The sequence below is a fragment of the Artibeus jamaicensis genome, unplaced genomic scaffold (genome assembly GCF_021234435.1).
Source record: "Artibeus jamaicensis isolate MK-2021 breed Jamaican fruit bat unplaced genomic scaffold, CSHL_Jam_final contig_559, whole genome shotgun sequence".
NCBI lineage: Eukaryota > Metazoa > Chordata > Mammalia > Chiroptera > Phyllostomidae > Artibeus > Artibeus jamaicensis.
Window position 1 is genome coordinate 3,879,207 of NW_026521887.1, and position 23,785 is coordinate 3,902,991.

A 23,785-nucleotide genomic window follows, 5' to 3' on the forward strand; every position below is an offset into this window, starting at 1 on the left:
GAATTGACAACTGTGTATCCCTCTTTTGAGGAGATTCCAGAGTCTCACCAACCTCAGTCAGCTTCCTAGAAATATTTTCTCCAAAGATACAGACAGAACCCAGCATGATTCTGCTCACTTTGTAGAAAACCTGAGTCTTATACAGCAGGAAGGCACAAAAACACAGCAGGCCTGGATGTTCCTTTAATTAAAGCTCAGGACTATATCTTATACCTGGTTTCTAAAGTCCACAAATGTTATGGGGCCAAAAAATGGGCTGGAAAACAGGGAAAGAGGTCTAATACAGAAGTGCTTCTCTTTATTGAGAAGGTAATGCTTACTCAAATTTAACCAAAAACAGCAGGAGGACTCCAGAACAAAATTGTTTCCTCTTCTCCCTCCCACTTCCTCCTCTTTTTATTAACCTCGTTCTTTTCATGTTAAGTCAATTTGCAAAATCCTGGCACCTGACTCCCCATTTCTCTTCCTGTCTTAAGCTCTGTGGATTAAGTAAGTGGTGGTCATATCTGGGCAACCAGAGACCACAGGTGGCTCTTACGCATAAACAGAAAACTAAGATGGTTTTATTGTTTATATGGAAGTTACTGAGCAGATCAGTGGGTGGATTAATTTGAAATCTCTTCTTGGGAAAGGTCAGACTCCTTGCAAACAGGAAGAGTTCTTTGCAAGGTTGTTCCCACTCCCTGAAAAACACTACACCTGCCTGACCTCACATTTCCTAGGATACAGGTCATCAATCCTATTTTATTAAACATAATAATTCTGTTATAGTGACTGCCCTCTTAGATTCTTAAAATGGAAAAGCTCAAAGAAAAACACATTGGCAAAATGATCTGAGATTTAGATATTCTGTAAAAAAAATCTTATGTAAGAAAAAATTTAAAATTAATTTAGAATGAGGCAAATATTGCCATAAATGAATGGTGCATTTTAAAATATTAGGAACATTTTGCAGTTTCCTTGAGAACATTCCTTGAATAGGTAGTACAATTATCCTGAAAATAGAGATGACAAGAATCTGATTAAGGAAACAGAAAAACTGAGAAAACCTTTGTAGTCTCCAGCAGTAATTCAGCTGCCTTTCATGTGGCTTGTAGCATATTGGAAGGAACATGGGCTTGACTGAGACTTGGGCCTTATTTAAAATGGCCTTTTTTCTGGCGATTGACTCTGTGGCTTTGGAAAGTTTATTTGACCACTCTTGTTCTCCTAGTAGGGTTGTTGTTTATGCAGCAATATGTATGTTGTAGCTTATAGTGAGCTTTCAGTAAATGGAAGCTCTCCTGCAAGAGACAAGCCTCCGATTAGACATTCCTCATACCAGTATCGTTATTTGCACTGCAGAGTGAGATGTGCACAGACCAGTTCATCTAATTTTTCATGCCCAGTTTATGTAGTTGTGCAAAGGATGCAGCCCGGATAGCAAATATAGGTCTAGAAGCTTTTGTCACTATCAGCAGGTTAGTCATTAACTGAGATGAAGCCAACTCGAGGAATCTTCTAACTGTGCTTAGTTCTGCTAATGTCCTGTGGGACCTGCTCTATCTACCAGTGTCAACAAAGATAACTTATGAAACTTAATCATTTGGTCTATGTACCTGGATCCAATAAACTGGCTAACTGCCTAGTGTGAACAGGAGATAGCATGAGGTCATGACAACAGTTATACCAATGATGATAGTTAACTGACATAATGAGTTAATAATGGTCATACTAGTAACGTGAAGTGTAAATAACTAAGTGTTATGCAGTAATGGTGAGTTTGATGCATACTGAGTAGTAATAAAATAAAGCAGTTTTATGCCAATAGATTAATAAGGAAGAAAAATAAAAGTTTACTTGTACATAAAGAATGATGTTTATAAAAATGCGAGAGAGTATGTGAAAGTAGGAACTTTCAGCTGTCAGTTATGACCCTGCATCGTGGTGGAAGGTGGAATTCTGCAGACACTGTGTACAGGGCTACCCCAGACTGCTCGCCTGAGGGTGGAAAGACACTGGTGAAGCAGACATGCTGAGATCAAAGACCCCTGGTGATCAAATAAGTAGGCCTTTTGTTAGTGTTCGCCTTCCTGGGCCTGGGGAGTATAAACACAAACAGTGGCCTTCACAAAAGCAGTTCTATTTACCAGGACTCTGTAGACCCTGAGTAAAAGAGCCCTGTGCAATCAAATCTTCTCAGGGGTATTACATCAAAAACTATCGTTAAGATCCCTTCTTACTTGTCTTTCTGTGGTACCAGTCTGCTCTGAAAAGGAATCTGAATTCCACATGCAAAAGGGCTGCTGGGTGGGTGTAGAAGAAAATAAAAATCCCAAATCTAGTAGTAATTTATCTGAAAACTTTGGAAGGACTCTCCCTTCCTCCTTATCTCTCCCTCCTTAAATCCTCCAGTTGCAGAGAAATTCAGTTAGCCAAGCAGGAGATAATTCCAGCATTCCTGCCTCAAGGCAGAGCAGGGCTTGGCTTTAGGTCACTGAGCACTTTGGGGCAGGGATCACTACCTAGGGGGGAGGACATCTCTTCTCAGGTCCACCACCTTTTCTCCAGGGCTCACTGTACTCTGCTTCTCGGCTCCAGTTTTTCTTACCCCAAACCATGGCAGCTAAATAACTCCATTGTTCAAACTCTGATAACTATTTAACTTTTTTTGCCGCCTTAGATTCTAAAAAAGCATTTTTCAGTCTCCTAATATCTGTAGTATATTTAAATCTTAACACATTGTTAAGTTTATTGATTCTTTAGGCTTATGATTTGAGTAACTTTGACTCAGAGAGTCAGTAAGTAGCCCAGGAGTCTGGATTTTCATAAATATTTCAAGTACCAATGATACAGGCTATCTGAGGACCAAACTGAGAGACAAAACTGCTCATAGTGAGTACCTTCCAAAAAGCACAGAGTGAAAAGAGATTTTTAAAAGGTAAGTTTACTGACAAAAAAATCTGACAAACACTATCTCAGTCAGTTGATCACGGTCAACATCAATAGTGATAAGTCACAGTGATAATATATACCTTTGATACAATGTGATAAAAATCACTTGCTGCCAGTCTTTTTTGCTCTCTAAAACACATAACCCCAGTCTAATTATGAAAAAAATCAGACAAATCTTAATAGAGGGCATTCTATAAAATATCTGACCAATACTCATCAAAACAGTTGAGGTCATCAAAAATCAAAGATGTCTGAAAAACTGCCAGAGTCATGAAGAGTCTGTTACTATTGGTAATTAGCTAATTATTAATAAAGGAAAAGGAAGTAAAGAGTTTGACTTAAGTTTAATAGGCTGGAGAGAATAAGCCTGCTTGTTTGACCAGAAAGCTGTAGCTTCACACAGCAGAGGATCATAGTGTTGTTCTACCAAGGGTATTAATACTTCTTTCTTTCCCTCCTCTGCTACTGGATTGTGTAGATGGGGGCGGAGGGCTGGACCACAGAGGCCTGTCAGTCTGACTAAGGTTGAACCTATCAAAATCCCATGAAAACTCAGTTCATTGGTCAGTTTGTAAAAGCTTCTGGTCCTTTCTAAGCTCAAGGTAATATAATGCCATGGAAACAAAGAAGCTTTCTCTTTTTTTCTGAATGGTGTGCACTTGTGTGGTGCACTTGCTAGTTCTCTCCACAGCCATGTGGCCCTAGCAGATGCATGGCACATGGCCATGTAGACTTCTCACACAGGCCTGAATCCTGTGGCATAGCAATAGACTACAGCTGGAAACACAGCCAGATGCTAGACTGGACTGTACTTCAATATGGGGCAGAAACTCTGGGCACTGGCGTTTATTCTGGTCCACTAAAGACAAAATTGGATATTTTCCGTGGATAGATGGACAGAGATGGGACACAAGTAAGTCAGGGGTGGAACTCCCTTAATTGTACATCATCCATAAAGTTTACCGCAAAAAAAAATCTCCTATGTGGGTCTTAGAAAATTCTTTTCCTCATGACACTGCAAGAACTCCACTCCCATTGATAACATCAGGAGACACTGGTAACTAAATATAGCATTGTTTTCTAGGTGGGAGTCCAAAACAGTAAAATGACATTAGATCAAACTCAGGAAATTAGGACAAAATATGGGTTTTAGTTAAAAATAATGTAGCAGTATTGATTTATTAATTATAATAAATGTATCATACTAATATGCTAACAATAGGAGAAACTGAGTGTGAATTATAAGGAAATTCTGTTCTATCTTCTCAATTTCTCTGTAAATCTAAAAGTATTCTAAAGATAGTTATTTAAAAATGGCAAACTATTTTTTAAATTGCATAATGGAAAACATTAGTATTATTATAGCATAGTTTGTCTAAATTATTAGTAGGACCCCTGGCTGTTGTGGTTCAGTGGATTGAGGGCCTGTGAATCAAAGGGTCACTGGTTTGATTTCCAGTCAGGGCATATGCCTCGGTTGTGGGCATATGACCCTCTACCACAGGCATGCTTGAGGGATGTGTGAGAGGCAACCACACATTGATGTTTCTCTCCCTCTATCTCTTCCTCCCTTTCCCTTTCTCTAAAAATAAATAAAATCTTTAAAAAATAAACTATTAGTAGGAAACCTGAATTCTCCTTCATCCATAGTTTTTAACTTTTAAAAATTTCAAGACAGCGTTTTAAACATGATACATATTATTTTCCCCTGTTTAACACAATGGTGATATTTCAGTAGTAAGGAGTTTAACAACTGCCATATTAGACAACTTACTTCCACAGAATCTTCCAGTTATGTGTTTTAAGTATTTTTCTTTTTGACACTTCCTTTTATTTTTGTCCCTTTAATTCATTATCAATTTCAAAGATAAAATTTGAATCTCTCAACAATATACATAATAATTTAAGGTTCACTGATTAGATGTGGATTGAAATTTTATCTCCTAGTTACCCAGAGACCATTTAAGTGACACAAATGACTTTAGCTAATTTAGGAGGCAAAGCATGATTGTTTTCTTAAAACAGTAAATTTGAGGTCTATCAAAACAATGTAAAAGTTTAATCTTGCTCTATTAGACTAGTTTACTCTGAAACTAATTTGAGGTAGGCAGTAGAGACACTGTTTCTATGAGAGACAAATAAAAATGCTTTTAATAAACTACACTTATTACAAATACATTTAATGATTCTATTCTCTAGTGTATATTTTAATATTATAAATGTTTTTCTATTAAACAATACAAAACCAGATTGAATTGTTTTTAATGTAGAATTAAAAAACCACATAAGAATCTATTTTTAGAAAAAAATGTTCTGCCTGTGAAGTGTTTACATTATACATCGAGAATTAGTGTTGTGCTTCTGATCTGTTTTAATGTACTGAGAGTTAGTTAGACTATGATTATTTGCTGATTGCTTCCAGACTTTAATATCTAGTCTTAATCTCTGACAATTTCCAGAAGGTCTTTATCAGATTCTCATTATCACTTCTAACTCAGTTTCTGAAGAAAATTGCCCCAATACCTTTTCTTCTCATTTCTAAGAGTACAATTCTCCTTATTCATGATTTCTTTCTCCCATTTTGAAGGTCATAAGTTCATCACAGCTGCACTGATACTTGCTTTTGTCTAGCATATTTTTGAGACCCCCTTCTGTGTTTCTTGAGTTGTGTCACTCTTTAAAGTCTTAGCCTTCAATGCCCTGAAATCATAACTAATTTGGGGGAGTACTTTTAAAATTTATTTTTAATCTAGATAACTTGTCAACTATGCAACAAATCTTCGTTCTCTAAATAATCTTTTCTTAATTTCTGCAATGATTTCCACCTTGTCATCTGGTCACACCTTTCTCTGATATTGAACATCAATACTTCCCTTTGCTCTCTCAACTCCCTCTTTCTCTACTGCTCAATGACTTTGATTTTTTAATTACTCTCATTATCTTGTGAATCATTCAGCTATCCTTTTGTGCTAGATTATTTCCTGCAGCATAATAAATTGCTTTACTATCTGCTATTTTTCAAAACTGTGCTAACATACGATATCCTTCTTTTCTCAGATGGTTGCCCCATGATTTTATTCACTCAACACTGAACAATTTCTCAAGTTATAAGTCTCACTGTCTGTATTACTCTTTTCCCATTCCTATTCACATTTCATTTCACCCCAGTCAGGCTTTGTCATCAACACTTTAGTGAAAGTGATCTCGCTAAAGTCATTGGTAACTTCCTTGATGCAAAGTTCAAATAAATGCTTCTATATCCAATTCTTAAATTACTTAAGCCACATGTAACTGATTGACCAATTCTTTCTTCTTGATTTGAATTCATTTCCCTTATTTCATTACTAACCCTTATTTTACTTTAGGGGTTCACCTAACAAGGACACCCTTATTTCTGGGTAGGAAGTTCACTTCCTTGGACTCTGTTATTTAAATAATACACAGGCATATCTCTCTCTTGCAGTTTAGGGCTCAGCACCAAACCAAGGGGATATATAACCCCAACATTTACTCTGAAGACTAATATGATTCAGACCTCATGGGAACTCTTTTCCATGACTCTTGCCCTGCATTCTAAAAAAAAAAAAAAGGACTGTGTCTAAACGCCATAAAGTTCTGTAGATTACACCACTGCCCTTGTAGACATAGACAGAGCTTCAGAATGGGAACAATAATCTATCACTTCCCTTTAGTGCTCAATGCTTACTTTATTTCTGCACTTTGTGTTCTAATACATGGTTCTAGAATCATGTACTAATTAGCATGGAATTGTTAGTGTGTATGTGTGGTATTTGTATGAGGTAGTTGAGATACATTTGTAATTTTAGTAACTTCTATTACTAAACTTTAGGTGGATATGGGGCTATTTGACTCATTGTAAAATGGGATACTGAATTTTCACATTTGCAGATGTATTTTAAATTTTAGAATTGTAAGTATTTTTGTTTTATCAGCATTACTTACTAAGATGTAATTATTTTTCAAGTAAAAGTATTTATTTTTATTTAAATTATTTAATATATTTTGATATGAATTATAATTTATATTTTACTTTGTATTTTATTTTACTTTTTAATTGTTGTTCAGTACAGTTGTCTCCACTCCCCGCTTCTCCCCCTAACCTCAGGCATCCCCAACTCCCAATCCTGATCCCACCCCCACTTTGTTTTGTCCATGTGTCCTTTATAAATGTTCCTGAAAACCCTTCCTCCTTTTCCCTCATTATCCCTTCCACCTCCCCTCTGGTTACTGTCAGTTTGTTTTTAATTTCAATGTCTCTGGTTATATTTCGCTTGGTTGTTTGTTTTGTTAATTAGGTTCCATTTATAGGTGAGATCATATGGTATTTGTCTTCACCGCCTGGCTTACTTCACTTAGCATAATGCCCTCCAGTTCCATCCATGCTTTAGCAAAGGGTAGGATTTCTTTCTTTCTGCTGCATCATATTCCATCATGTAAATGTACCATAGTTTTAAGATGGTGGCAGGGTAGGAGGGAGGGGATTCCACTTTACCCTACACACAGGAGAAAAACCTAGCCAATTTATGGAGGAACAGAGCAAACAACCAACAGTACCACAGTGCATATGAAGATAGGAGGCCAAAAATTGTAGAGGACATTGAAAAAGCAGATGGTAAGGAGAGTTCTTCAGGACAATAAGGTCCTAGGGACCAGTCCGGGGACCAGGGTGGCTGCAGCCCCAGGCCCAGAACCCTTGGGGTCTGCCAAAGGGTTCTTGGGAGAGAGTTGGGTCAACTGCTCCCTCCCCTGCAAAAAGGGGTTTGGGCAACACCAGGAGAGACCTTGAAGTCACAGAGAGGGGAATAAGGACTAAGTGGCAAACACATGGAGGTTGTGAGAACCCACAGTCTATGGACACTGGTTGGGGAAAGTTGAGAGTTGGGCTGTGAGGGGTCCTGACCCCAACAGTCCCTGGTCTGGGAGGAGAACTGGGCTGTGTGAGAAGCCAGCCACTGTATGGAATAGCAGGCAGTCTTGAATAGGAGGAATTTCTCAAAAAGAAAAAGTGAAAAAAGAGACACTGTTTGTGGAATTCTCCTGCAGCAGCCACTTCAACCTCCTCCCCACCCACCTGGGCAGCACTCCCAAGGTAGCACAGAAGACTCTCTGCACACTCCCCTAGCCCTGGGAAGACTGCATGCCCGAACCTGAGGGACCAGAGGCAGCCAGGGTGAGGATGCAGGTCCCAAACCCAGGGAGACTGTGCTCTGCAGAAGGCTCGGAGCCCATACCCATAAACTCTGGGAGAATGCTCTCTGAGGAAGGCCTGGTGCCCATATCCAAAGCACCGGGTGAGGCACCCAGACCTCACACTCAGGTAGAGTGCACCCCTGACCTGTGGAACCTGAGGGACCAGAGGCTTGTGGGGAACTGGGCTGGAGGCTGACTGAGTGCCCATCTGGAAGGGAGAAAAGTGAAACCAATCACCTCTTAGCCCGCTGCAGCTGGAAAGGCCAGCAAAACTAGTTTGGCCAGTTTAAAGGCAGCAAGAAGCTTTTTAAATTTTTATTTATTTATTTACTTATCTTTTTTAATTTAATTATTTTTCAAGTACAGTTTTCTGTCTATTTCTCCCACCCCAGCCCACCCTGCCCCATGCTCCCCACCTGCCTCCCATTTCCACCCCCCTTAGTTATTGTCCCTGTGTCCTTTATACTTGTTCCTCTAAATTTCTCCCATTTTTTCATCTTAAATTCCGTCCCCTCTCCCCTCTGGTTGCTGTCCCCTTGTTTTCTATTTCAGTGTCTTTGTTTTCATTCTGCTTGCTTGTTTGTTTTCTTGTTTAGCTTCCTGTTAAAGGTGAGATCATATGGTATTTGTCCTTCAACATCTGGCTTATTTCACTCAGCATAATGCTTTCCAATTCCATCCATGTTGTTGCAAAGGGTAGTAGCTCCTTCTTTCTCTCTGCTGCATAGAATTCCATTGTGTATATGTACCACAATTTTTTGATCCATTCATTTATTTTTAAAATAATTCTTTATTTTTAAATTTTAATTATTTTTTATCTTTCAACTCTTTTTCCTCTCTTTTCCTCTTTCTTGTTTTCTTCTTTCTTCTTTTCTTTCCCATTTTATCTCTTCTTCCTTTCTTTCCTCTTCTTTTTTTAAATTCCCACAAGTGAGACAAAAAAACCTGGAACTGTGAAAAGAACAGAGTTGGACCCAAAGAAGGGGCATCCCAACAACTGAGACAGTGAGGCAAATTTCACTTTGCTACTACAGAGAACGTGCAAGTTATTGCATATTTGTATTATTATTTTTTAACTATTTTATTTTATTTTATTGGTATTTTTTCATTCCTCTTCTTTCTGTTTAGTCTTCTCTACGTGGCTGATTAATTCTATCATTTGACAGGTTTCCCCTGTTCTCTCTTTCATAGTGTATTGCTAATTTACTGTCCTTCACTTCACCTGTGTTCCATTAGCACACTACTCAAGGTCCTATACTCCCTAATCTCGTTATTCAGATCACATAGATTGTGTCATATGATTGTTGCTCCATTATTATCATGAATACCAGCTATTCCACACAATTGTAAATACTACACAGCACCCTTCCCAGATCATAGCCCACTTCATGGTTTCCTGAACTCTATTACTGTTGTCATTAATTCTATTCTTTCACACACTACACCTATTTTCTATCCTTTACTCTCACTTTACCTCAGAATCTGACCTCCCACAAACTTACTGCTTTTTAGATCCTACCCACAATCCTTCCCTCCCCAACAAGAGTCTTATTTTCTTTCTACCCTTTCTAAAAAGTGGCTATCTTTTGGTTGGAATATCATGGTTAACACTATACATAGCCAAAGAATCTCCTATCTCTTCTCTACCAGCTGCTACTTTAAATATCGTAGAATATACTCTTGCTGTCTTAAACCATTTTGCCTCCCCCCTCCAACTGATGACAAAAAAGAGGAGGTGGAAGCTGTGAACACCAGTATACCTGCTGGAAGACGAAACCCACCAACAAAGGAACCACCAACAGATAACAACACAAGAAGGTGAAGGAGGGAGTGGAAACCACACTAACCTCAATCCAGGACCTATTTGGTAATACAACTAAATAGTGGAGAAATTACCCAGAACAAACAACTGAGCAAGAGCAAAAGAGAATCCTCAAATCTTTGTATACATGGAAAAACCAGCTTCGACACCACCTGCCCACACCAGCACAACAAAATACAAGAGGTGGTGGACAGAGTGATGTTCAGTTAACCAGCTGGTGGAAAGAACCCACCAAAGAGAGACCCAACAACAATCAAAGCCCAAAGACAAACACAGACCCAACATAAACAACAGCCCAAGACCAGTGAGCCTAGGAGATAAAGGAGAAGGCACCACTGAGTCTCACAGGTATTCTACCACAGAAGTTCACACCATAATCCCAGGGAGTCAGAACAAATCAATTTAAGAAGCTAAGGCTAACAAGAAGAGTCTCACAAACAATGGGAATACAAAGAAACAACTCCCCAAATGAAAGGAAAGGAGGAAGCCTCAAAAAGAATGCTAAATGAAATAGAGGCAACTCAACTATCAGAAATTGAGTTCAATGCAATGATTATCAGGAAGCTCAATGAGCTCACAATGAACTACCAGAAACAACAGGCAAACTAGAATGAACTCACTGCAAACTATATCAACATGAAAAAGGAAATAGAAACTATCAACAAGGGCTAAGAGGAAATGAAAAATACAATTTCTGAACTGAAGAACACAGTAGAAGGAATCAAAAGCAGGCTAGCTGAAGCAAAAGATCAGATCAGTAAGTTGGAGGACAAGGTAGAAAAAGACACCCAGACAGAGCAAGAAAAGGAAAAGATGCTCAGAAAAAATGAAGAGGGATTAAGGGAAATGCAGGAGAATATGAAAAGTAATAATGTTCATAAAATAGGGATACCAGAAGGAGAAGAAGAAGAGCAAGGGATAGAAAACCTGTTTGAAAAAGTAATGATAAAAAACTTCCCTAATTTGATGAGAGAAAAAGTCACACAAATCCAGGAAACACAGAGTTCCAAACAAGAGGAACCCAAAGGGACCCACTTCAAGACATATCATAATTAAAATACCAAAATTCCAAGACAAAGAGAAAATCTTAAAGGCAGCAAGGGAGACACAGGAAGTAACATACAAGGGGGCCCTGATAAGGATAGCAGCTGATTTCTCAATGGAAACGCTTCAAGCCAGAAGAGAATAGCAAGAAATATTCCAGTTAAGGAGAACCGGAGGCCTACAACCGAGGCTACTTTACCCAGCAAGTCTCTCAGTTAAAATGAAAGGCCAAATGAGGAGCTTCCCAGACAAAGGAAGTTTAAAAGAATACACCTTCACCAAACCAGCTCTGCAAGAGATGCTAAAGGGACTGTTTTAAGGAAAGGAAGGAAAAGAGTGAGAGAGGAGCACAGGTACAAAAAATGGCAATGAATAAGTACCTATCAATAATAACCTTAAATGTAAATGGATTAAATGCTCCAATCCAAAGGCATAGAGTAGATGTATGGATATGGAAGCATGTCCCACACATATACTGGCTACAAGACACCCATCCCAGGACAAAAGACCTACAATGACTGAGCATGATGGTCTGGAAACAAATTTTCCAAGCAAACAAACAGGAAAAAGAAACTGTGATAGCAGTACTCATATTAGACAAAATAGACTTCAAAAAAAAAGGACCATAAACAGAGACCCAGAAAATCACTTCATAATACTCAAGGGAAGAATCCACCAAGAAGACATAAGCATTGTAAATATATATGCACCCAACAGAGGAATACCCAAACATAAAGAAAATCTTGGAAGACTTCAATAAAAATATTCATAGCAACACAATTATAGTGGGGGATTTTAGTACCCCACTGTCAAAAATGGACAGATCTTCCAAACAAAATATCAACAAAGATATTGTGGCATTGAATGATGCCCTAGATGAAATGGACTTAACTGATAATATAGAGAGCCTTTCAACCCAAAGAAGCTAAATACACATTCTTTTCAAATACACATGGAACATTTTCAAAGATAGACTGCATAATAGGACACAAAAGAAGCATTAACAAATTCAAGGAAATTGAAATCATATCAAGCATTTTCTCAGGCCACAAGGGACTGAAACTAGAAACCAACCCCAAGAGAAAAAATCCAAAGCACTCAAACACGTGAAGACTGAATAACATGCTATTAAACAAAAAATAAATCAAGAATGAAATTAAGGAATCAAAGGAAAGAATCAAAAAGTTTCTGGAAACAAACACAAATGAACTCACAACAATTCAAAACTCATGGGACACAGGGAAAGCAGTCCTGGGAGGGAAGTTCATAGCAATACAGGCCTACCTAAAAAAGATAGAAACATTACAAACAAACAAGCTAATGCTATGTTTATAAAAACTCGAGGAACAACAACAAAGACAGCCCAGAGCTAGTAGAAGGGAGGAAATAACCAAGATCAAAGGAGAATTAAATGACATAGAGACTGAAAGCATAATTCTAAAAATCAATGAATCCAGGAGCTGGTTCTTTAAAAAGATAAATAAAATAGACAAGCCTTTAAGCAGGCTCATCAAGAAAAATAGAGAAAGGACTAAAATAAACACAATCAGAAATGAAAGAGGAGAGATTACAACTGATACAACAGAAATAGAAAGGTTGTAAGAAATTACTACCAAGAACTATATGCCAAGGAATTTGATAACTTAGGTGAAATGGAGAAATTTCTAGAAAAATATAATTTTCTAAAACTGAATGAAGAAGTAGAAAGCCTTAACAGACTAATAACAGCAGACAAAATCGAAGCAGTAATTAATAAACTCCCAACACACAAAAGCCTTGGACCAGATGGATTTAGAGGAGAATTCTACAAAGCATTTAAGAAAAACCTAACCCATATCTTTCACAGACTACTACAAAAAATCCAAAATAATAAAAGACTCCCAAACTCTTTTTATGAGGCCAGCATCATTCTAATTCCAAAACCAGATAAAGATACAACAAAGAAAAAAAAAACTTCAGGCCAATATTGCTGATGAACATAGATGCAAAAATCCTCAACAAAATATTAGCAAATCACATCCAACAGTACATTAAAAAGATCATTCACCATGACGAAGTGGGATTCATCCCAGGGATACAAGGATGGTTCAATATTCACAAATCAGTAAAGGTAATACACCACATAAATAAAAGCAAAGGCAAAAAACACATGATGATATCGATAGATGTGGAAAAAGCATTTGACTCTTTTCCGTGGCGTCCGGGAGGCGGTCGGCTGCTTCAAGATGAAGCTGAACATCTCTTTCCCGGCCACTGGCTGTCAGAAACTCATTGAAGTGGATGATGAACGCAAACTTCGTACTTTTTATGAGAAGCGTATGGCCACAGAAGTTGCTGCTGACGTTTTGGGTGAAGAGTGGAAGGGTTATGTGGTTCGAATCAGTGGTGGGAACGACAAACAAGGTTTCCCCATGAAGCAGGGTGTTTTGACTCATGGCCGTGTCCGCCTGTTGCTGAGCAAGGGGCATTCCTGTTACCGACCAAGGAGGACTGGAGAGCGAAAGCGCAAATCAGTTCGGGGGTGCATTGTGGATGCCAACCTCAGTGTTCTCAACTTGGTCATTGTAAAAAAAGGGGAGAAAGATATTCCTGGTCTCACTGATACTACTGTGCCTCATCGCCTGGGGCCCAAAAGAGCTAGCAGAATCCGCAAACTTTTCAACCTCTCTAAAGAAGATGATGTCCGCCAATATGTTGTGAGAAAGCCCCTAAACAAGGAAGGTAAGAAACCTAGAACCAAAGCACCTAAGATTCAGCGTCTTGTTACTCCACGTGTCCTGCAACACAAGCATCGGCGTATTGCTCTGAAGAAGCAACGTACTAAGAAAAATAAGGAGGAGGCTGCAGAGTATGCCAAACTTTTGGCTAAGAGGATGAAGGAGGCCAAAGAAAAACGCCAGGAACAAATTGCCAAGAGACGTAGGCTGTCCTCTCTGAGAGCTTCTACTTCTAAGTCTGAGTCCAGCCAAAAATGATGTCTTCTAAGAGTAACAAATAAATAAGGATAAACATAAAAAAAAAAGAAAAAGCATTTGATAAGGTACAGTACCCATTTATGATAAAAACACTCAGCAAAATGGGAATACAGGGAGCATTCCTCAACATAATAAAGGCCAAATATGAGAGACCTACAGCCAACATTATATCCAATGAGAAAAAACTAAAAGCTTTCCCACTAAGATCAGGAACAAGACAACATTGTCCACTTTCACCACTTTTATTCAATATCGTATTGGAAGTTTTAGCCACAGCGATCAGACAAGAAAAAGAAATAAAAGGCATCCAAATCAGAAAGGAGGAAACAAAACTGTCATTGTTTGGAGATGACATGATAGTGTACATAGAAAATCTTATAGACTCTACCAAAAAACTGCTCGACCTAATAAATGAATTTGGCAAAACATCGAGATATAAAGTCAATATCCAGAAATCAAAGGCATTTTTGTATACCAACAATGGATCAGCAAAAGCAGAAATCAAGGAAAAATCCCATTTGATATAGCAATAAGAAAAATAAAATACCTAGGAATAAACCTAACTAAGGCGGTAAAAGACCTACACTCAGAAAACTACACACACTGAAGAAAGAAATCAAGAAAGGCACAAGCAAATGGAAACATATACCATGTTCATGAATCAGAAGAATTAACATCATCAAAATGTCCACACTACTCAAAGCAATTTACAGATTCAGAGCAATACCTATTAAAATACCAATGGCATATTTTGTTCTACAGACGTAGAACAAACAGTTCAAAATTTTATATGAAACCATGAACAGCTCTGAATAGCTGCTGCATTTTTTAGAAAAAAGAGCAAAGTCGGAGGGATCACAATACGTGATACCAAACTATATTACAAGGCCACTGTAATCAAAACAACCTGGTAATTGAATAAAAACAGGCACATAGTCCAATGGAACATAACAAAGAACCCAGAAATAAACCCAAGCCTCTACAGTCAAATATTCAACAAAGGGGGCAGCAACATAAAATGGAGTAAAAATAGCCTCTTCAACAAATGGTGCTGGGAGAGCTGGACAGGTACATGCCAAAAAATGAAAGTCGAGCACCAACTTACACCATACACAAAAATAAATTCAAGATGGATAAAAGATTTAAATATAAGTCATGACTCCATTAAACTCCTAGAGGAGAATATAGGCAGGAAAATCTCAGATATTTCATGCAGCAACATTTTTACTGATATGTCCCTTAGAGCAAGGGACATAAAGGAAAGAATAAAAAAATGGAATCTCATCGAAATTAAAAGCTTTTACATGGCTAAAAAATGTATTAAAATAAAAAGAGAATCAATCGTATGGGAAAACATTTGCCAATGATATCTCAGATCAGGGCTTAATTTACAAAATATATAAAGAACTCACATGAGTCCACTCTAAGAAGACAAGCAACCCAATTTTAAAATGGGCAAAGGATTTGAACAGACACTTCTCCAAGGAGGACATACAGAGGATCCAGAGACACATAAAAAGATGTTTAGTATCACTAGGTATCAGAGAGATGCAAACTAAAACCACAATGAGATAGTACTTCACACTGGTCAGAATGGCCATCATAATAAAAGCAATAAACAACAAAAGTTAGAGAGGTTGTGGAGAAAAGGGAACCCTAGTGCACTGTTGGCAGGATTGCAGACTGGTACAACCACTATGGAAAACAGTATGGAATTTTTCTCAGTAAACTAAAAATGGATCTGCCTTTTGACCCAGCAATTCCACTGCTAGGATTATATCCTAAGGACCCTGAAACACCAATCCAAAAGAACCTATGCACCCCACTGTTCATAGCAGCACAATTTACAATAGCCAAGTGCTAGAAGCAACCTAGGTGCCCATCAGTAATGGATGGGTAATGAATGTATCAAAAAACTATAGTACATTTACACAATGGATTTCTATGCAGCAGAAAGAATGAAGGAGCTCCTACTTTTTGCGACAGCATGGATGGAAATGGAAAGCATTATGCTAAGTGAAATAAGCCAGGTGGTGAAACAAATACCATATGATCTTACCGTTAAAAGGAACCTAATCAAGAAAAAGAACAAACAAGCAAAATATAATTAAAAATACTGAAATTAAGAATAGGCTGATAGTGACCAGAGGGAAGAAGGGAGGGAATTTCAGGGGAAAAGGCGAAGGATTTGCAGGAAGAAGTATAAAAGGACACATGGACAATAAGAAGAGGGGATGGAAACGGGAGGGAGGTGGTGAGGGCTGTGGGGCTGGGCTGGGATGGGATAGGGGTAAAAGGCAGAAAACTGTACTTGAGCAACAATTAAAATAAAATAAATTCAGTAAAAAAAACCCTGTATGTTGTTTTTTTTGATCCATTCATTTACTGAGGGGCACCTAGGTTTCTTCCAGTACTTGGCTATTGTAAATTGTGCTGCTATGAACATTGGGGTGCATAGTTTCTTTTGGACTGGTGTTTCAGGGCTCTTAGGGTATAATCCCAGCAGTGAAATTGCTGGGTCAAAAGGCATTTTCAGTTTTCTGAAGAAATCCATATTGTAATCCACAGTGGCTGTACCAGTCTGCATTCCCACCAACAGTGCACTAGGGTTCCCTTTTTCCCACATTCCCTCCAACACTTGTTGTTGCTAGGTTTATGATGGCCATTCCTACTGGTGAGAAGTGGTATCTCATCATGGTTTTAATTTAGCATCTCTCTAATGGCTAGTGATGCTGAGCATCTTTTCCTATTTCTCTTGGCCCTCTGTATGTCCTCACTGGAAAAGTGTCTGTTCAAGTGCTTTTTCTATTTTTTAATTGGGTTGTTTGACTTCCTGGAGTGGAGTCATGTGAGTTCTTTATATATTTCGGAGATAATATTATACTATCGGCAAAGAATAGGGACATTTAAAAATATAAAAAAATTAATTCTTTTACATTTTGCAAGTACACTAACTTAAAATTTTGATGAATATATTATTTAATTTTACATAGCTTAGTTACATTAAAATCACATCATAAAATATAAAACTATGATAAAATCATAATCATAACTATTCATTAGTATTTTCTGAAATAAATATAAGAAAAAGTATATGTGTGTGAATACCTATATAAAATTTATAAATAGCATGCATTTTTATATGATTCATTCATATGTACTAATAATGATTTGGTCAGCTATTTTTCATTTCTTGGCAAGTTTCAACTAAAAATAATATTTTACACATATTGCTTCATATGAAGGTATTTTGTCCAGGGGTTCTGTTCCTTATAATTCTCCAAGAATCAGGCTGATAGGGGATTTTCATACTTTCTTTGCTAAAATGCACTAGAAATAAGAACTATTCAAATGGCTCATGGGAAAGAACATGATTACAGCTGGAAGGTATTTATAGTTTAGGAAGTCAGTTTTGAAGTTACACTACTTCTACCAGCATTCCAATGGTTGTGTCTTAATTTCTTGGCCACAACTAACTGTAAGGGACCTTGAAACTCAGAGCCTTGCTGTGAGTTCAACAGGAGAAAGAACCTTGGATTTGGATGAACAAAGAGCTATCTCTGTCACAGTGAGTATGTCTTTATCCTCTAAAATATGTGGTTAACACTCATGTTTTCTGTCTAACATTTTAAAACATCAAGATATTTAATGGTTAATATACAGATGACCCCATTTTTCTTTTTTGTTTTTAATTAACATAAGAGTACTTTATAGATCTATCTTGAATTTACAACTTTCTGTTATTTTCTTTAACTGGAATTTTGATTCTTAACTGAATCTGACTAAAAAAAGTTTCTATAAAAAGATGAGAGAATTCCCACAGTAAAGCTTAGTCAGGACTTTTAGTCCCCTTAAAATAAAAAAAAATAATAATAAAAATAAACATTTCAGGATTAAACACTATACATAGAAATTGTAATTAAAACAAACATATTAAAGCCTAAAAAATTAATCTTGCTTATTATTTTTAAAAAATTACATCCCCCCAGCCTTTACCATATTGCTTTTTGTGTCCATGGGCTTTGCCTATATGCATATATGCATATAGGAGTATATATTCTTTGGCTAACCTCTTCCAGTCCCCTCAATCTCCCTCCCCTCTGAGATCTATAGTCTGTTCCGCATGTCCATTAATCTTCATGGAAAATTCCAGAAGAAAATGCACAATTCAACGTCCTTGTCATCATTGGCAATTTCCTTGAATAGACTTGAAAGCTTCTTTATTATTCATATAAGTCAAAGAACCAACAGTAAGAGTCATAATAACTATTTAACTCCCTTATTTCTCAAGAATCATGAGAAATAATTAACTTGAATTTTTTGCTGATCTCCTGCACCTCTTTACTGTCACTGCCATTTCTTCTCTTTTCTTGCTCCCTACATATAAACAACTTTCTTTTCCTATGCTCTTGCATTCAACAATTGTATCTCTTTCCTTATCTTCAACTAGTATCTCTATTAGATATTTTCCATGTTGATTTATTTTTATCTTGCCATCTAATATGTCCTTCTATCACCTAAAACAAAAAATATTCAATATCGTTCTTTTAGCCACAAACCAACAGCTCTCCATCATTACTCTTACTCATGTACCACTAGCTTTTGAAATCTGAGTTGTCTTTGACAACTTTCTTTTCCCATAACTAATCACCAGTCAAATTCAATGCTTTTAATTCCATCTTTGTGATAGCTTTCTCTTATTTTATTTTTTCTGATTTATTATCCCTTGCACAGACAACTGCTACAACTTCTCAATTAAAATTCTAATCTCTAAGTTGCATTCACATTCATGGTTCGTGATTTTTGCAGAATTAACCTAAATCTTATATATAATAATGCTTTCACCATATTCAGTAATCTACAGTAGCTTTTTATTATTCTAATGACAATCCTTTTAATATAACATGTACACTTAATTAAAAATTTGCCTGAAAGTTTCTCTCATAAGTCCTCACTTTCTCCTAATTCTTTATCTTGTACTTTATTCTTGATCTATACCTGCAATTTTGGAGATTTAAATAATAATAACAATAATAACAGTATAAGCAGGTGAATGCCTGATCTTGGTTATCTGGTTATCCACATGTCATCCTCATAAATGGTGTTGTCTTGTCTAGCCTTTGTGAGCTCCCACTCAGAGGACTTTGATCTTCAGCCATATGGCCAGTGGCTTACACTGTCATTTATAAGCACATTCCCTCATCCTAATCCTGTAGCCTTTTCCCACTCTCTGCCAGAGTGCATTATTTTCCTGAGAACACAGAAAACATTAGCAGCTTTTTAAGTGCCCTCTGGAATACCAGTTCCCTGATACCATATTCAATACCCTTGGCATCCATGCAGTAATTTTTCAGAGAGCTTTGCAAAACTGCTGGCTCTCTTCATTCATTTCCATGCAGGATGTGGGTATGGTTCTTTTCTACTTTTACATCCCTGACCATATCTAGGTTCTGATATTGTTCCCCTTGACAAAGTCCTGGCAATGAGAAAACAGGAGCTTGACTTTAGGACTTAAAGACCCCTACCAGGATCCCATATGGTATCTTTACAGCCTCTCTTCACCTCCCCAGCCTTGACTCCTATTTTATTGGGTTTTTATATCTTTATCTTTAGCATATTCTGTACACATTATGCCAGGAGTCCTTTCATAATCACAGGCCATGCTTTTGAAAACTTTTTCTGACATGGCGCTTGAACTAGTTTCTTGCTATATCATTTCTTATCTGAACTAATAGCATTGTAAGTTCCAAAGCATTAACTAAACTAGGTTATAGGAGCAGAGAAGAGAGAAAAATTAATATAGTAAATAAAAACCCAGGTTAACAGTTCAAAAAAACTTCCTTGAAAGCAAGAATATAAGATATATATCTATATCTATCTATACCTATGTAGATATAGACATCCAGATATGCAGATATAAAATTACAGTCTCTGTGAGTCTCAGATATCCCCGCATAGGCTTTATAGATTTGAGAAGTAGGTGGAAGCAATAAAAATATAAAATAAACCTTTTTACATATAATGGAATATTTAACCAAGTTGGTTCAGGAATTATAAAACAGAGTTATTGAGTAGGATTGTTTGCATTCTGTTTTTATTTGATAAATTAAGCAGCCACTAAAATATGTTTCATATACTGCTGGGAGTTCATCATTTAATTTCTTTCATTCACTTGTAAATGTTCACACCTGTCAGTAGGTGATGAAATTTCTATAGCTTAGGTACAAAAGGAAAGCTTTCACAGTATTATTTTTTCTCAGAGCCAGATATTAAAGTCTTAAATGGCTAATTCTAAGGATATTGAACATTGTTTACTGTTTTACAAATACTTTATATGGAAATACTAATAATTTATATACAAATACTTTATATGGAAAAATTGACATTTATTAGCTCCCTGTCTCTTTTTCTTTATGATTGTGAACAAAGTAGCCCAAGAAAAAAAGAAAGAGATTGCATCTGAATTCTAAAAATGCTACAAATAATTAACTAAAAAAATGGCCAAACAGAAAGAAGAATGAGAGAAATAAAAAAATGAAATCAAACTTTGATGGGGTGAGAGATATAAAATGCATTCAGAAAAGAAAAGATTCATATTTCCTCTTTTATTTATTTATTTAATTTTCTAGGTCTAAAAATACCATTTTAAAATTAGCTAAGAAAAAAAGAGATTTGTGATGTAATCTTGGAGGACATTAAAGTTTATTAAAATATATTTAATTCCATAGTGGTAAGCATTAGGAATAAATCAAAATTTTTATAAAAATAAATGACATGATAAAGATTTTTTTATTCTTCTCTGGCTGGTATAGCTTAGTGGATTGAGTGCGGGCTGAGAACCAAAGGGTCGACAGTTCAATTACCAGTCAGAGCAAATGCCTGGGTTGTGGGCCAGGTTCTCAGTGGGGGCCACATGAGAGGCAACCACATATTGATGTTTTTCTCCCCCTCTTTCTTATTCCCTTCCCCTTGCTCTAAAAATAAATAAATAAAATCTTTTGAAAAGATTTTTTATTCTATTGTATTCTTTGACTGGTTAGATAATTACTGAACATCTAGTATGATTCCGACTCATTGATAAATTCTGAACCAATATTCAAATTATTGATAGTGTAAACAGCATAGAATTAGAGTCAAACTACTACGCCCTTCAAATCTTCTGTTTTATCATTTGAGAGAATGGATGATGACAGGGACAATAAAAAAGTCTCACTCATAAACTTGCTACATGAAACACCAGATTAATGCATGTGAAAGTGCTTTGTAAACCTCTAATCAAGGTAAAATCAAATGTATTGCACATTTTAATATAAGATTTCTTCTCCTATTTTAAATCTGCAAAGGTTGAAAATAGAGTGAGAGGGAAATATGTAGTATATGTCAACATGAATTACTATTTGATTCAGGCTTTATCATTTCCACCTACAAAGTTCATTTAAGTCATTTGCTTTATTTCTGAAACCTCTCATGCTATATGATATCTATCTATATTGAGTTGAATTGCACTTAGTAAATTATTTCTCTGTGCAAATCTGAAAGAGCTTGGTATCAAGTGAAGCAGGTATTACTGTAAGGCATTGTGACTCAAAAGAGAAAGCTGCTCATTATGTCAATTACATTTATGGGAAGCAGAGGAACCCAGTTTCCCATCCCTCTTGTGAATTCTTTCAGCAAATTAAATTATGGATGTGGAGACTTGTTTAATTAATGGAGTGCATTGCAACTTAGAATTGTAGCGTCTGTGCACAGATAAATCATCCTTTCACAGTCTCAGAGATGTTGTCTACTTGGCCTTTTATCATACATGGCTATTTATAGCCCTTAATCTTGAGAGAAGAGAATCTCGCTATAGGCATGTTTATGTAAAACATCAACAATCTCTGAGTGTATTAATAAGCAGTATGCTTAGATGTTCAATAAATATGTTTGAAATAAAATGAGTCCATAAAGTTTATAAAGCCTACTCTTATTAAAATTATTTTTCTAGTAATTTTGACCAATGAATAACTGATTTTTTTATATGTCAGTGAAACTGGAATATCTTGTAGCTTCTCATCAGCTGTGTTGCATGATTGAAGCTGATTGGCTTAACAAAAATAATATGAACAAATTTGACATATTTATGTTTATAAGTATACATAAATTGAATTTAGCAAATGTTTATTGAGTAAAGGTTTTATGCAAAGCATTTTCGTGGGCATCTTGGTTTATTAAGCTGAGAAGATTAAATTTGGCAACTCACTGTTAACCAAGAGAGACTAAAAATAAATTCCTATAAATCTACATTATTAGTACCTTAACAGATATTTTTGAAATGGGACGTGGGAAATGCATATTCAAAAGTAATTATTTGTATCAGAGGAAGTGGTGGACTAGTGGAGACAAGGGACAGGGAAAACTATATAGTACAAAATGATATTCCAGGTAAGAGAACAACTTAAGACATCAAAGTATAAAGAAATGAATTTCCTTTCTGGTAAGATGAACAGTCTAGTTTGAGCTGTGATTATAAATGTAATGGCAATGAGATATTGGAATACTATAAGATTATGCATAAGAATTCAAATATTGTGTCACAAATATTCATTAAGGTCTTTTAAATAAGATAGGACAAAATCCTACCTGTTTTTATAAAGTCAGTTATCTCATCTAAACGGAGAGTATTGAAGGGATGAGAGGAAGAATATCCCTAGCAGGAGAAAGGACAAGTACAGGATTTATTTGAATAGTCTTGGCAGGGGATGAAGGAAGCCTGGATAGTGGTAGTGGATGAAGAAAAGACAGAGCAGTAGTACACGCCTGCTGTCCATTGCCAGCATCCTCCTTCCGTCCTTGGTATCAGGACATGTCTTTTGACAGCCACCACTTCCTCCAGGGCCAGTTATGTGGTTTTTGAGATGCGTGCATGGAGACCACAAGTGTGGAGTTACCACACTTCCCTAGGAAAAGTTTGAGGAAGGAGATTTGAGGGTGATTCTAGGAAAAATGTGTTAAGGAAACAAAAACAAACCAGGGATTTCTTCCAAATAAAGTTTTTGTAAGTTGCAATATTTTAGCTGGTTTTTGAAGGATATATAAATAGGATTTTGACATTAATAGATGTGGGTAGAGGAAGCTGAAGGGAATTTTTCAGTCCTAAATTTGTTTGCTACTCAGCTCTATATATTCTGAAAATCTCCTGATTGGCTCTTAGTAGGTCACATTTTGTCCAGCCTAATTTTTATTAAACAATATAGAGAGGGGAAACCACTTCAGATTCTAGTATTATAAATATATGTGTAGCTTATGGAAATATTACTTGAATGTACCCAGTTAGTAGTCAGAAGCTGTTCACTATAGGATGCCTCTGCCTCTGTCAGAGTTAGAGACTCTGGGAGTTTTTTTTCCCCCCCACAGGAAAAAGCAATTAAAAATCCTACTTTGATCCTGATAAACCCAGTCTAAAAATTAATCCTAATAACACAATTATACATTTTCTATAAAGATGCTCCTTGAAGGCTAATATAACAGGAAAACATTAGGAGAAATTCCTGAATGGCAACACTAAATGGATTGAATGAATTGTGATATACCAATATAATGAAACTTATGCAAGTCAATAGAAATAACGTAGAAAAACTGTGAAGATATAAAAAATGTTTGTTATATTTTTCTGTATTCTCAAGTCACTCAGCTCTATGTGTGTGTATGCATGTGTCTACAAACATCACACACGTATATTTTCTAATTATTCCATAATGAACACATCAAATCTTAATAATAATAATATAAATCACATTTTATGAATTTATTTTAAACA

General features: G+C 36.5%; 1 protein-coding gene across 1 annotated transcript; it reads left to right on the forward strand.

Moving 5' to 3' along the window:
* The first annotated feature begins 13,201 nt into the window (after positions 1-13,201).
* On the forward strand, positions 13,202-14,027 carry LOC119038781 (40S ribosomal protein S6-like). Its single transcript, XM_053670338.1, has one exon. The coding sequence runs from the start codon at positions 13,237-13,239 to the stop codon at positions 13,984-13,986; it is 750 nt and encodes a 249-aa protein (XP_053526313.1). The 5' UTR covers positions 13,202-13,236; the 3' UTR covers positions 13,987-14,027.
* Positions 14,028-23,785: the final 9,758 nt, after the last annotated feature.

Coding starts and splice junctions, on each gene's coding strand:
- LOC119038781 (XM_053670338.1), top strand. CDS start 13,237: ATGAAGCTGAACATCTCTTTCCCGGCCACTGGCTGTCAGAAACTCATT.